Raw genomic sequence first — 13,858 nt, forward strand, 5'->3', positions numbered from 1 at the left:
ACAGATACTTTTGGTGTAGCAGTCAAAATGTCATTCAGACATAAAATACTAGTACAGGAACACAAAACCCCATATCACAGAATTACAGCCTACAACAAGTGGTATGCATGATGAAGTGCAGTGTGTCATCTGTAGAGTAATACCTGTCAAGGCCAGAGATGCTGCTTTTAGGAGCCTTTGGTGTGGTTGTTGCCTGTAGGATCTTCCGATGCCTTACCTCCACACTTGCTGGTCCCATACCTGCTGGTTCACTTCCTGTGTTCCCATGACTGCTTCTCACTTATCAAACATCTGCTTTTTTCCATGTTGGACTCTGTCCTTGCATACACCCCTCAGTCACATACAAAATGTCCACCTTCCAACCCCTCATTTTTGCCATTACATTCACTTTAAATAAAACAGTGATGAGTAATTGCCATCTACTGATGTTCATAAGCACATGCATGAGCTAATGCTGTTAGGTATTCCCTTTCTGTCCGATTAGACTGTCATTGAGGGCTGACTGATGTGTTTGTAAGAAAGATGTTTGCATTATATGTTTTTTGTTTGTTGGATTCATATTCATCTCTTGATTTTTTCCAACAGAAGTTTCCCTGCTTGTTGATGTGTTTGGTGCCCAATTGAGAAGTTTCTCTCTTTCACTCCATTGTTACGGATCATCGTATCTCCTTTCTGATTTAACCACAAACTGTATGTATAAAGTTAATGTGAATTTTAAATCATTTGATGGTGGTCTATTTGTTGTTTACTTAGATTTTTTATTTGCTTTATTCTGTTTTGCAAGTTAACTACTAACATAGTTTTAAATCATCTCCATTCTTTAGTAGACAATACATGTTAATTGAAGTGATTCTTATGGTTTTATGACAACAGCTGCAACCATCTGGGCGCTGTTTTTTTGGTCAAATTTAAACAGTACATTTTTTTGTGTGAATTTTGGGACTGGCACAATATCTTTGAAAGGGTGGCTAAACTTATTTTTAGATTTCTTACCTTGTGACTTTATAAAAAACTTTTTGTGATAAGCAAATGATTAGAGATACAAACTGGTTAGAAAATTGCATTCTCTCTCAAATAAAGGAATCTTTTTCTTGGTAAATGAAGGATGTAACGACAGCGGTGTTAATGGACTGTAGTTTCCTCCTCTCCTCAGTGGTGTTACTATTGATAGGCTAAAGAGATGCCTTGTTTTCCTTTCAAAATTATTACATTTTCAAATATGTAAAAGATCTCTATTGTGTTTTCAAATATAAGAATTTTGCACAGACCAAGATATTTAGTACTATTTAGCAAAAAGTGTATGTTTTAGAGTTAAGTAACAGACAGACTCCTGTAATGTTCTCACTATCTTTTATAAGTTGATTTTTTTCTTACATACTTTCTCTAAACTTATCCTGATTTCAGTTTAATAAATCTTTTAATTGTTGATTTGTTTATTGTTGGTCATTGTGTATTTGCTGGTATTTTTTTGTATCATTTAGATCTGCTTGGTTTTGGCTCTTGGTTATGCATGTGTGTATGTGCATAAACTTTGACTTGGATTGGATTAGTAATTCTGTGCAGACCAGGTTTTAGCTTTGGATTTCTTGATGTCTCTAACTGGCTAAGTTCTTTAAAAAGGCTAACCTTGCAGAGGGTGGTCCTCCTTATGATAGTTTTCTCACTTACAAAGGATTGCCTCATAAATTTGGTGGATTTAGCTGATGGCTGCAATGGAATGAGGATACAATGCAGTAGAAATGGTGTAAGTGAATTTGGTACAGCTTACTGGTTATATCTGAAACCTTTATCATTATGATAAAAATAAACAAAAAAGTTACTTACAATGGTACATGGTGTATCTGTTGTAAAAAGGCTGGTTTGTGAGTAAACGTGAATAAATTAATTTCATATTAATTACGGATAAGTTTTCTCATCTAAAAGTTGGATATTTACTTTGCATAAAGTAGTCTTCCAGCTGCATATAATTTTTCCTAGGTCTTGTAAACCTGGCCTATGTTTTTACTGTTTTTCTATCCAATTGACCTTTGTTGTTTTTAGAATGTAGGGAAGGATACTGAACATGGATTAAAAGCTAGAGTATTAATCTTGATGAAACTATTAAGAAAAGGAACGACTTAATACATCAAGTAGCTTTATATTACTTTTTGAAGTGGAAACTAGTGATGATCAGGATATTCAGTTTCAGTTGAGTGGATAAATGTCCCACAGTGGAGTATTCTTTGACTGAGAGTGAAACGTAAAAGTAAATTGTTTTGTTTACTCTTTTGTACTTCTAACCTTAGTGATGAATTTTGATTCATGGTGTCAACAGATAAAGTTATCTTTATATGAACACAGCTTTTTCCTCCATATAAAGAATTTAGATTTATTATCATAGGATAAGGCAACTTATTTTTTTGCTCACACATTACTAATATTGTCTAGTCTGTTTGGATCTAGTGGATTGTGAAAGAGTTTTATGTATACTTGTGAGATTTTGCAGCTTACATAAGTTGAGAGGCATGCAGATGTTTTTTCAGGTTACAGAAGGGAGGAAATTTCCATCTTTTCATAAGTAGTACATGAGGTAATGTCTGGATTTAATGCCGGATAGAATTCCGGTATCATTTCTGTAGGACCAATCTAGTTGATGTAGTTCATTAATTGAAGGAGATACTTTTATTGTGACATGGAACATAAACATTTCATGCAACTAGTTTTCCTTACTGCTCAGAGGGAGTCTGAGGCCTTTGCTTTCATTATATTAGGGAATATTTAGTCCATAATTGCACTGAATCCCTTGCTGAGATGAATTCTTTTTATCATGAAGTGAGGTGTCATTGTCCATCAGACTGCTTAGCACCATAAAGAAAATAATATATTTTTCTTGGACTTTTATACCACGTAGAGCTGTACAAGTATGGATGTTGGGTATAGAACTGAAAAAACTTGTTATTAACAGGTCTTAGTTCAGGTAGAATGTGTAGCACAGTAGAGTTGAAGCATGTTGTCAGGAAAAACCATATCAGATCCTGGTAATATTGTATTAGGCTTCAGTAGAGTGGAACTTACAGTTGTTGCTTGGCACTAGAAGCAATAGAATGTAGTTGTGCATTAGCAAATAATCATGAGATGTCCAGCATATTTTTTGTGTACTTAATGTTATGATGTACTTGTAGAGGTACTGTTGTTGGTACATTTTATTATATCACTATCAATAATGATGAAGCAATTTGCTGTAATGTCAGAGAGCCTGTTTAGACTTACATATTCATGTTTTGATCATTTAATAAAAAAAAAAAGTGTTGGAGATAGAAATTATGTAAACATTTTAATTTTAGGTCAGATATGACCCCTGAAACTTGCAGAATTTTTTTCTGCTGGGGATTTTATGTTAAGTATATGTAATCCGTGGAATTTTTTGTTTCAGCATGTCATGATTTTAAGACAATGTTGGGGCTTATTGAAATTGAGACTTGTCTGAACTTTTCCAGCTGTGGAGAGAATTTAAGTAAACCCCGCAAACTGATTACAGTTTTTAGTGAAATTTCTGGAAACCTTACGCAAGCTCTTGCCTTGCAGTGTTTTTTTTTTTTTTTTTTTTACTGACAAAATGCCTGTTAGCATGTAAAAGCTAGCAGTTATTTGCTATTTCTGTCTTAAGTCATAGATCCTTGTCAGTTTTAACACCAAGAGCAGCTTTTGCTGATATTGCAGTGTAGTCATGTGCTAAAGCTATAGTTCAGATACAGGTATTGTTGAATCATCATGAGAAAGTCTTGACAATTATTGTTTGCTGGTGGAAAAAAAGTATTCTCATGAATTTTTGTATGTGGAAATTATAAGAATATTTTCATATATCAGTGTAAGACTTGTCTTCAAGTAGTTGATGTATTCATATGATAAACCATTTTATTTCTAGGATGTGCACTTGTTTCTTTTAGTAGTGGATGATTTGTTTTAAGTTTCACAGTAATCTGTAAATTCATAAAGATAAAGATTTCAGTGTCTGTACATAGTCATTTTTTCAGTAAGGGATTTGAGATTAGTAGTCATGATTGAATACCAGGCAGTTTTCTAAGGTAGACTTTAAGTAATAGAATTTTCTAATCAAAAGGGACTGTAAAGTACTTATATTGCCTCCTTAAGGTGTCATTCATCATGTTATTAAAAAGAAAAGTGGTAATTTACTGTTTGTACAGTATATTTGCTGAGAATGATGTATTGGGAAATGGCTTCACGCTTCTTTCTGGGTGCTTGTGAATAAATATCAAATTTTGTAAAGCAGGTTCTGTAAGTTCATTTAACTGGAAATCTGTAAAATCTTTCCATATCTCAGAACTTAAAGTCTATGTGTATTGGTTGTTGTCAAAGTATTTATGTATGGGTGATAGCAGTGCCATTTCTTTTAATGACTTATTGGTCATATCATCACCTTCATTACAGCTATGTATGGTTGTCTTTAAGTAAAGGAGTTTGTGGGCATCTGCTAGGGGTTAGGGTAGGAGCTGTATAAGTTGGTTGAATGTAATTTTTTGTAGGACACAATTTTTTGAAGCTCTAATCTTATATTTCATAGTCTCTTGTCTTTCTGTTCATTCACATCTACTTGCTTGTCTTTCCATTTACTTGCTGAGACAAGAAATTTTAAGAGATTTAACTTTCAACTATACTTAGATTGTTTGAGTGTCACCATGTTGCGGTGCTTTTGGCTTAAACTGTAGATTAGCAAGTGATCTCGGAATTGTTTCCATTCCTGCTATTTTACTGGCAACAGTGTTTGCTTCGTCTTTTATACGTTTCTGATGTGACAACACATCAGAATTAAGGTACAGAAATTGAACATCATCATGAGGGACTCAGGACAGTTGAGTGGTTTATATGCAAAGTTGTTCAGTGGTTGGTTGTGGGTTGTATTACCGACCTGGCTATTTTAGGAATTAAGATGTTACATGCAGTTTTCCCCCAAACAAATTCTATGGGACTCATTTCGGTTTCATTGTTCAGTAGTTGGTTGCATAGCTTGATGACGTTGGTTGCAAAAGATTTTGATACGGCATACACAGAAAAGTAGAATCACAATTGAATGAATGTATTTTTTGGTCATGGATCACAGTGGATGCTCAGCATACTTTGATGTGCCTTATAAGTAGACAAGCTTGAAATCAAATATGAAAAAGTTTGACAAAAAGAGTACAAAATTTGAAGCTGTGAGTAGTTGAAGTATATTAGGAAAGTTTGCATTGGCTCAGAAGTGTACGTATATACACTGTAATCTGCACATACTAATGAGTGTTACTTGCACAATATTTTTTATTTCATAAGTTGTCTGGTTGTTGTTGTTGTTGTTATCAAGTAATCCATTTCAAGTTTGATGGTTGGATAAAAGATTTTTTTCTTCTATGAAAGAAAAAAAATTAGAGTAGGAAAAATTTATAAGTGATAAGTGATAAGCCAATGAAAAGAAAACAATGGAAACAGGTCAGTGTAAAAGACAAATAAATGGACCTGAGGCAAAGAAGGATGCTGCTGTGATGAAAATTTTATACGATCTTGCATGCTATGCAAGGTACACTTTAGGTGGTAGTAGTACTTCATATAACTCCAAATTGGTTTACCTGTACCAGTAAATTTTTGGAGACTAAAATAGGGTTGGTCTGAAGGATTTGATCTTAGATGAAGGACAACAATTGGACTGAAAATTTGGTAATTAGGCTGGAAAAGTTGAAAGGTAGATGGAAAAAAAACAAAAAAGCAACGCATGTGTCCAGTTTGACCTTTGCTGCCAGGTTAAGGGAGGTACTTCCTGCGTATGTTGTGCATCCACTGTTTGAATACTACTTACCTATTGGGACATGAAACCCAGGTCATTCAGTTGTTAATGCTAATATTTGTGTAGTTTTTGATAACCCATAAACTCCACCACTTATTCTCTGAATGCTGATTGGGATACTGTATTATCATTCATGCCACTTGTTCCTGAAGAACAATATTTTTGATGTGGGGTTATAATTAGAGCCAGATGTACGTTAATGAATGTGGTCTGAATTTAGGGTTTTATAAAAAAAATATTGCCATTTTGTCAAGCATTTTCCATTTTGCAAGCAACTTTTTTTGTTTACATAAAGATCAAGATAGAAAATTCATTTATAAGAATGTATTTGTAATTGTGAAAACCATTCACAAGAGCTTACTATAACAGTAAAGACTTTTCATAAGAACATACCTTGAGTGTATGGGAGTAATGAGAAAAACTGCGATGATAAAAATACCATTTATTTGCCATCATCTTTGACATATCTACATGCAGGGAAACAGTAATTTGAAGAGAACGCCAACTGATCTGCTGTTAATGCCTCCTGAAATTTCATACTGCACATGCATGGTCAGGGTTGGTTTCCTGGAATACCTAGGAAAATATACACTAGTAAGAACATTGGTGTTGAGGCAGCAAAAGGTTACCACCACATTGCAAGAGTTTGTTTACATTCAGCTACTGTTACACTTGTACACATTATAAGTAACAATAACAGTCAGTTTATAAACTATACTGTAGAACACTTAATGTAATTTGAATAATACTGTAAGTAATGTTTTAGATAAAAATTAAGCATACCAATGGAAATATATCTTTCCTAGTTTTTTTTTCAATTAAAGAAAAGGTTTTGCAGGGATTTATTGGCTATAGTATCTACATATTAAGTATATCTGAAATGTTTAAAATACATTCTAATGAAATTCACATTTCCTACATGTTAACTTTGGATAATAGCAATTACTTTGCCAAGGTTACTTGTAACCTTTGCATTGGATTTGGCTGTGCAGCAGCATTAACACAGAGGCACTCACTCACACCCCCACTCCACTGCCTTCTGCTGCCTACAACAGGAAATAGACTAACTGATTTTCAGCATAAAGTCCCGACGTATCGTTGCACGTCAGCTAGCCTGAGGGAATGTGCATTGTGCCAGTATTTTCATGTGCAGGCAAAATTAAGTGGATTTGGTAATTCATGCTGCTCTTATATTTATGAGACTTTGTCTACTTGTAGGCCTATCAGAAGGTGAGGATCTAATTTGCTAGTTTGACAGTAACTCACAAACAAATTGATTAGAATGAGATTGTTTTATATATAGGCTATATATGTGAAGTTAAGACAAGGTAATTACAAAAATAGGTAAATTGGAAAAATCCAAAATCAGGCTACTTTTATACATATACTTTCTAACCAAAGTTTTGTATTGAAAAGGTCTTACAGTACCTTAGTATTATAGGATAAGTATTAGTTCCTGCTTGTAATACTTGGAGAACTTGAAGTCAGGAATTGATTGAAAGAGCACTACTGGTCAGACATTATTTAAATCTTATGACATCAGCTTGGTTGTCAGTGTTCCATTATTCTGTAATATCTGTGTATTCTATTGTAAATATGATATAGAAGCAAGAGAAAATAAATTATTGGTAATATATTATAATAGCCTTTAATGTATGGAAAGTAGGTTGTTAAGAGAATTAGTAATGTGTTTTATTTTCATTGCAATAATATTACCGAGGAAATGTGTTGTATAATGGAAAACATGTTAGTGAAAACTTTTTTTCTAAATCAATGTAAACACTTGAAATAAAACTGAACAAAGTTCTGAGGCTTTGATATCTAATACACACAATGACACCTTGATCTTACAACTACCCTTGCAGTGTTACTTAATGTTTGTATGTGGAGACTATTGCTAACACATTTTGTGTAGGTTATATCATGACAACACCTAAGTGACAACAGTTGTAAACTAGTATTGGTAACATTAGCAACACTTTTGTTATGAAATAGCTCCTCTACATAAAATCCTTTAAATACATTACCAACCAGAATATATTTATGAAAATATCTGTACAGAAAGCAGTAGAATGGGGGTTGCAGTTGACGTTCTGCACGATCCAGAACGGCCCTCAAGAGACACATATGACTAGACTGGAAGAGGGACGATCCAGGCAACTACTAATGGCAGGAGTGACCAAAAGACTTCTCTCTCTGCCATTGGTAGTGACAACACCAGCACCTGGGCGGTTGTGAGGGTACTGTAGCTGTGTGCTGGGGTAGCATCAAAGATCTTGTTACTAACTAGATTTATTACATAAGTTGCAACAAACTATAGACTTTAACACCATCGTGGGTACCTTTTTTATGTCTACCACTTCATCTTCAGAACCACACAGCGTTAGCAACGAGGCTTCTATGAACTCCTTGCATGCTTCCCATGAAGTGAGGCAACTCCTGGGAAAAACAACCACCATACCTGGTGTGATTGGCCTCATCAGGCGTGGTATGAATGCCAAGTGAGCAAATAGCCTCCAGACTGTGCAACTCTGACCAAGAGTGACTTGACAGCTACTCTGGAGAGTTGCACCATGAGCAACAGGATCAACAAAGAGGCTTGGTCTTAGCCAGACTTGCAGTTTCTTTTGTTATAAGCTTCAATGAGGCAACTCATTTGAGATACCATTCACAGAATTACTGTTCATATGTTGTTTTGCCTGTATTGTGACAGTTCATCAATAAACTGTTGTATGTACTAACATGGGCTGCCAAAAGTCACATTTCACATTTTTTCTTATTTTCCATGAAACACATTTTTTTTCTTATTTTCCATAAAACAATATTTTAAAAACTTCACTCATACATACTTGTATTTAAACATTTTATTCACTGGCAATCCTCTCTATTAATACACTGGCTTTAAGAAATCTTGATTTAAGCTCATATATTGTAGTATAATTTTCTTTTCACTAATTAAAAACAAACTGATATTCTCCAAAATAATTTACCCCACTCCAAAAGGCTAAGAAAAAGAATCTGCAAATCTGAGTTTACCAGTACTTTGTCACTGGTTGACTGAAGAACCTTCAGTGTAAATGAAGGTCCAGATAAAGAAATGTCTGTGTCCTTTTCATGTAACACATTCTTATAAAATTACATTTCACAAAACTCTTAAGATACCACATAAGTCTAGCTCTCAAACTAATGGTTATCTGTCAGCCTACATAGTTTTTTTTTCAATTTCCACACACGAATCGCTTCTTATGGCACAAATATCATCATACTGAACCGGGAGTGTAGGTTATAAGTATGTCACATGACTGACCTAGGACACTGATATGTTTTATATATCAATAAACATTTTCAAGCTTTATTTATATTCAGTTTGCAATATGGTGAGTGTATGGCACGTGGTAGGATAAGGTAGCACCATTCTCTCGGCTGCATCGCAACCTGCACATATAGTTAAGTCACACACTTCCACTCCTCACGTACTGACTAAGATTGACAAGCGCATACATTGTAGCGGACCGTTGATCCGGGGGCAAACAATTTTACTTTCAGTAATAAATAAAATCAAATAAATTAAGTCCCCTTCTTATGGACCTTGTTCATATGTCGAATTTCTGTGTATTTACATATATTATTTACGATTATATACATGACAAATGGTGTCGCTGAAATATATACACTAAGCAGTAACTGAGGTGGGAGATTTGAGCGGCCCCCGTGGTCTCCGCTGCCGTCTCGCATTATGGGCGTGGCGGGCACGGTTTGGGTGGGCGGACGAGGGCGCAGAGGGAAAGGGCAGAGATGGGGTAGTCGTTATGGTACCCAGCCTCGGCCGCCTTGTATTACTGGTTAGCCTCAGAGTACTATGTGAGGAAGTTGGAGTTGGAGTTGTTAGAAAGGGAGAGGGATACATGTGCAGATGCTGACGTCGTGGTCTTCTTGTCTGAAGAGATGCATTTGTAGGGACAGATCCCGTTAGTGGTCTTTGTAGACCTTCTTTATATTGGTATGTCTGTTGGTGTCTAACTCTAGAATGACCTCCCTTAACTTCTAACTTTCTTCTTCTTGGTATGTCCCTGACCTGAACTGATGCAGGTGTTGTTGTCAATTCCTGTCCTTTTTCTTTTTTCCTGCGACCTCTTTTAGATTTCCTTCTGTGCTTTTTTCTCTTCCGGCATTTCTTAGATTTACATTTTGGCCGTTTTCTACACTTCTTACCACGTTTGACAGTTTTACATCGGGAAGGACGCACAGTAGTAGGTTGTGTGGGCACAGGCTCAACTGTTACTGGAGGAGTGGGTACAGTACATGCATGTCCTCCTCCACTACTGCTACCTGATGTCATATTGTAGCATGCACAACGCTGAGGAGGCCGTGTTTCAAGGCGTCTGTGGTACTGTTCAATTATGCGGTGCACATCTTCCAATTTCACTTTTCTAGAGAGAAAAAAGTGCTCCTTTCCTAAGGGGCCATTTAAACGTCGTGCTCGCTTGATTCTTCCATTTGTGGCAATGGCAATGTACCGTCCCTGGAAGAGACGGCTCTGTAGAGTGTCGTAGTAAGTATCCTCCAATTGGCCCATGAACTCACACTCTGTGCTCAAGTTGCACTGAAAGGAAAAAATGACATTAGTAACTGAGACTTTTAATGGAAAACACAGAATCATGAAATAGAACTTTGAACTTAATTTAATTATGAAATATACAACTGCCTAATTAAAGTAAAGACACTATTTTATGGCTGTCAAAATATCTGCAGCAGTAAAATTTTGTAGATGCAAAAGCCACACAATCCACACTCCCCTATTTCATTTACAGTACTTTGTCATTTACTGCTTTGATACTATTAATCCTTCCAAGACCTTTATCCTTTTCAGGTGACAGTTGTGAACATAAACTGGAACCTGGATAAATTTTTTGTCATAGTTCTAATACTTTGCCCAAATTACCAAGTGTTTTTTGCTGCTTCTCTCTCTCCACAAGATCCTTAACAGTATTGCTACAACAGACGAGTAACTACTGGAGTCTGACTACCTGAAGTGAGGGAGAGAGAGCATATCTGTTAAACTTTCCCATAGTACTTGGTCTGGTCATGAGGTCCAAACCTCTCGTAACTCAGGTTGAGGCTTATACCCACTTGATATCTTAAAGGCGTTTCTATACAACTTGATATCGTAAGGGTGTTTCTTTACATATGAGGACTACATACTTAAAATTTTTGCTTATTTTGATAAGTGGGAGTACTGCTTGGCACATTTTTCAAGTAGAAATTGGCTGCTTGTGGGCTTTTCTTTGTAGACATTTCTTGTTTACCATAAAACTAAAGGCTCCAGTATTATATTGGATGTATGCTTTACAAGGTTAACTATGAGGAATATGCATAAAAGATAAAATTCAACACTAGCCTATTTGTAGCCTTGCATGTTGCAGAAAGTTGATCTATATGTATTTGCATAGCTACTGGGAAAAGTTTATTTAATACCAACACCTGACTTGGATTATAAGTTAATGTTTGTACTCTACTGTTAAAAAAATCAAACAAAATAAATTGCAGAAAAAGCAACAAAAAACAGCCTGAGGACTTTTAAAAAAGTATCAATGGCAACAAAACAGAGCATAATCTGATTATATGAGGTGTAAGAATAATTTCCTCATCAGGTGATAAAGAAAATCCAGAAATGCACCTTAAATTAACAAACCTCTTATTTTACTTGTGCCATACTTCCCTGATTTATGAAGTTTTAGTTACATTTTGGAGAACTATTAAGAATTTATTTATTTATGTATTTATTTATTTTTCTGTGATTAGCCTTAACTATAGGGTAACCTCATTAACTATGTATGACTGAAGAACCTGCAGTGTAAGTGAAGGTCCAGATAACTATGTATGACAAGTGATAATTCGTATTTCTTTATTTGCACATTCAAATTGAGTTAGAAAATAAAGTGCTGTTTTATTATTATTATTATTATTTTTATTATTATTATTATTATTATTATTATTATTATTATTATTATTATTATTCATTAGATATATAAAGAGCACTGACTATTCCCACAAATCAAAATTAACTCTCGTGAGACAGAGAGTCAGGGCATCTACGGTATTTACATAGTAGTAATCATTTTTTTAAAATGACTCGAGACTTCTTTGTCCAGTTCTACTAAGTTAAAGCCGGATAATCAATAATTATCCGTTCAAAATTAATGTTTGTAGTACTAAAGTTGACCAACATGAAGTACTTATCCCTTCAACAGAGGCATGAACACAGATACATTAGTACTATCAACATTGTCATGGTTCACCAAAACTGTCAATTGGGAAGACTAGAGCACGATCAATATCATGAAAGGTAGTACCCCATCCCACTGATATCACGACCCTGACAATACCATGGAATGAGTCATTAAACAATCAGCTCCTAAAATAAATAACTACCGCTTAGAGATGAATCAGCAATGAAGTACCTGATTGGATAAAAACTGAACCATTGTCTAGGTCTCTAGGATGTAGGGGGAGGTAGTACCATAGATATAGAGAGGACTCCTTTACATATATCTATGGGTAGTACTACTGTGTTTTGCTGTTAAAACCGGGTTAAAATAGATTTGGGAATAAGGTTAGCACCCCTGCTGCTTCATATGACGACTTTATATTTAATAGAGTGCAAAAACACACAGATGCCATAACTTGAGTCTATAGTACCACGTGAATAAAGTTCCACGAAAAGCGCGCAGAATTTTTCTTTCGCTAGACCGACAATGTGACCAAATCCGTATAGAAAATCTCAGGCATCATCCATTCTACGATACTTTCAAGATTGTGAAAAATTAAGATAACGTGCAGCTCACAAGTTTTTCACAAAAGGAAAAACAAGTGTCTGGAACAAATTCAAGGAGACAGACTAACGATATACATATACTGCAGGATGAAACCTGCTAAAACAGCAACTCCGTTAAAACAGCAGTTAAAAATACATTACATAAACAGACAGCCCTGCGTATAGTGAAAAACATCTCCCAGTCACCACCACCGCCTGTTTACGCCTAAAATTCAAAAAAAGAAAAAAAAAGCACCAGCATTCTCCTTTGTTTAGTCTAGTATCATAGCTGCATCGTTTACCAACACCGGCGAGAATTACCGCCATGTAATCACTTAAATGATGCTAGCCACCCGACGTTTTGTCTCCGTATTGCCTCTCTTTTTAATTTTTTGTTTCTTTTGCTTTCATTTATGGGGGAATTATGCGTCTATGCAAACTTTCTTAAAAATGAGGGCAGGAAAACAACTGTGTCAATTGTAAAAGGATAATTACTCGTAAGACAGTTTAGAGGTTTATCATCATGCACTTTAGCAGGTGAACGCGAGCCACACAGATATTTTTAAGCCATGACAGAAGCGGAAGAAGAGATGTGATTACGCACATAAAATTTATATGTTAACAATATAATAAAGAAACACGCGAGACAACAAACAGCCAGGTTGAAAGCCCAGGGCTTATAGCCGTCACGTGGGCGGACAAATAAACTTTAAGGCGCGCAACGCAGTATGTAATTTATCTCCCTCGAAAACCAACGGCTGAACAAAAGACGCTCAAGTGGACGAAGAAAGGAGATCCGGTACATATGCAGCCCGTCGCTCATCGGTCTTTTCAACAACGAAGTCTTCCATACGAGACGTCTGGGAAGGATATAACTAATTGACTGGTAACAGTCACGCCTCCTTTACAACGGCGTTGCGTGGCAATAACACGTTACGTAACTTCGGTATCTTAAAAAAAATATAAACTGTTCCGTAGTTTCGTGATTCAGTTATGCATGTAACACACACACAAATATATATATATAATATATATATATATATATATATATATATATATATATATATATCTAATAAAAGGAGCCGACAAAAACGCCAAAATATAGAGAAAATACTATATTTCAGAGACTGCTGTCTCTGAAATATATTGTATTTTCTCTCTACACTTTGGCGATTTTATGGGCTCCTTTTATTAGATGGAATTCTGTTGTAACAAAACCCTTTTACCAG

The 13,858-nt window shown here is 35.4% G+C and overlaps 2 protein-coding genes across 4 annotated transcripts in view; one reads left to right on the forward strand and one right to left on the reverse strand.

The window, feature by feature from the left end:
- The window catches only part of LOC135205401 (protein phosphatase methylesterase 1-like), a 41,312-nt gene extending 33,691 nt beyond the window's left edge, over positions 1-7,621 (forward strand). Inside the window, exons 9-10 of one of the 3 annotated variants that reach the window (XR_010312527.1) lie at positions 586-690; positions 3,413-7,621. Coding sequence is in view for 2 of the 3 variants with exons in the window: in XM_064235902.1 (XP_064091972.1) it covers positions 586-604 (19 nt within the window). In the remaining variant the exon portion in view is untranslated. Of the gene's footprint in view, positions 1-585 lie in introns of all 3 variants that reach the window. The other 2 variants (XM_064235903.1, XM_064235902.1) reach the window with 2 other exon arrangements.
- Positions 7,622-7,662: 41 nt separating this feature from the next.
- LOC135205402 (uncharacterized) overlaps positions 7,663-13,858 on the reverse strand; it is a 246,113-nt gene continuing 239,917 nt past the window's right edge. Inside the window, exon 3 of the mRNA XM_064235904.1 lies at positions 7,663-10,418. Within this exon, the coding sequence (XP_064091974.1) occupies positions 9,489-10,418 (930 nt within the window). The 3' untranslated portion in view covers positions 7,663-9,488. The remainder of the gene's footprint in view (positions 10,419-13,858) is intronic.

This window comes from Macrobrachium nipponense, chromosome 24, assembly GCF_015104395.2.
Source record: "Macrobrachium nipponense isolate FS-2020 chromosome 24, ASM1510439v2, whole genome shotgun sequence".
Taxonomy (NCBI): Eukaryota; Metazoa; Arthropoda; class Malacostraca; order Decapoda; family Palaemonidae; genus Macrobrachium; species Macrobrachium nipponense.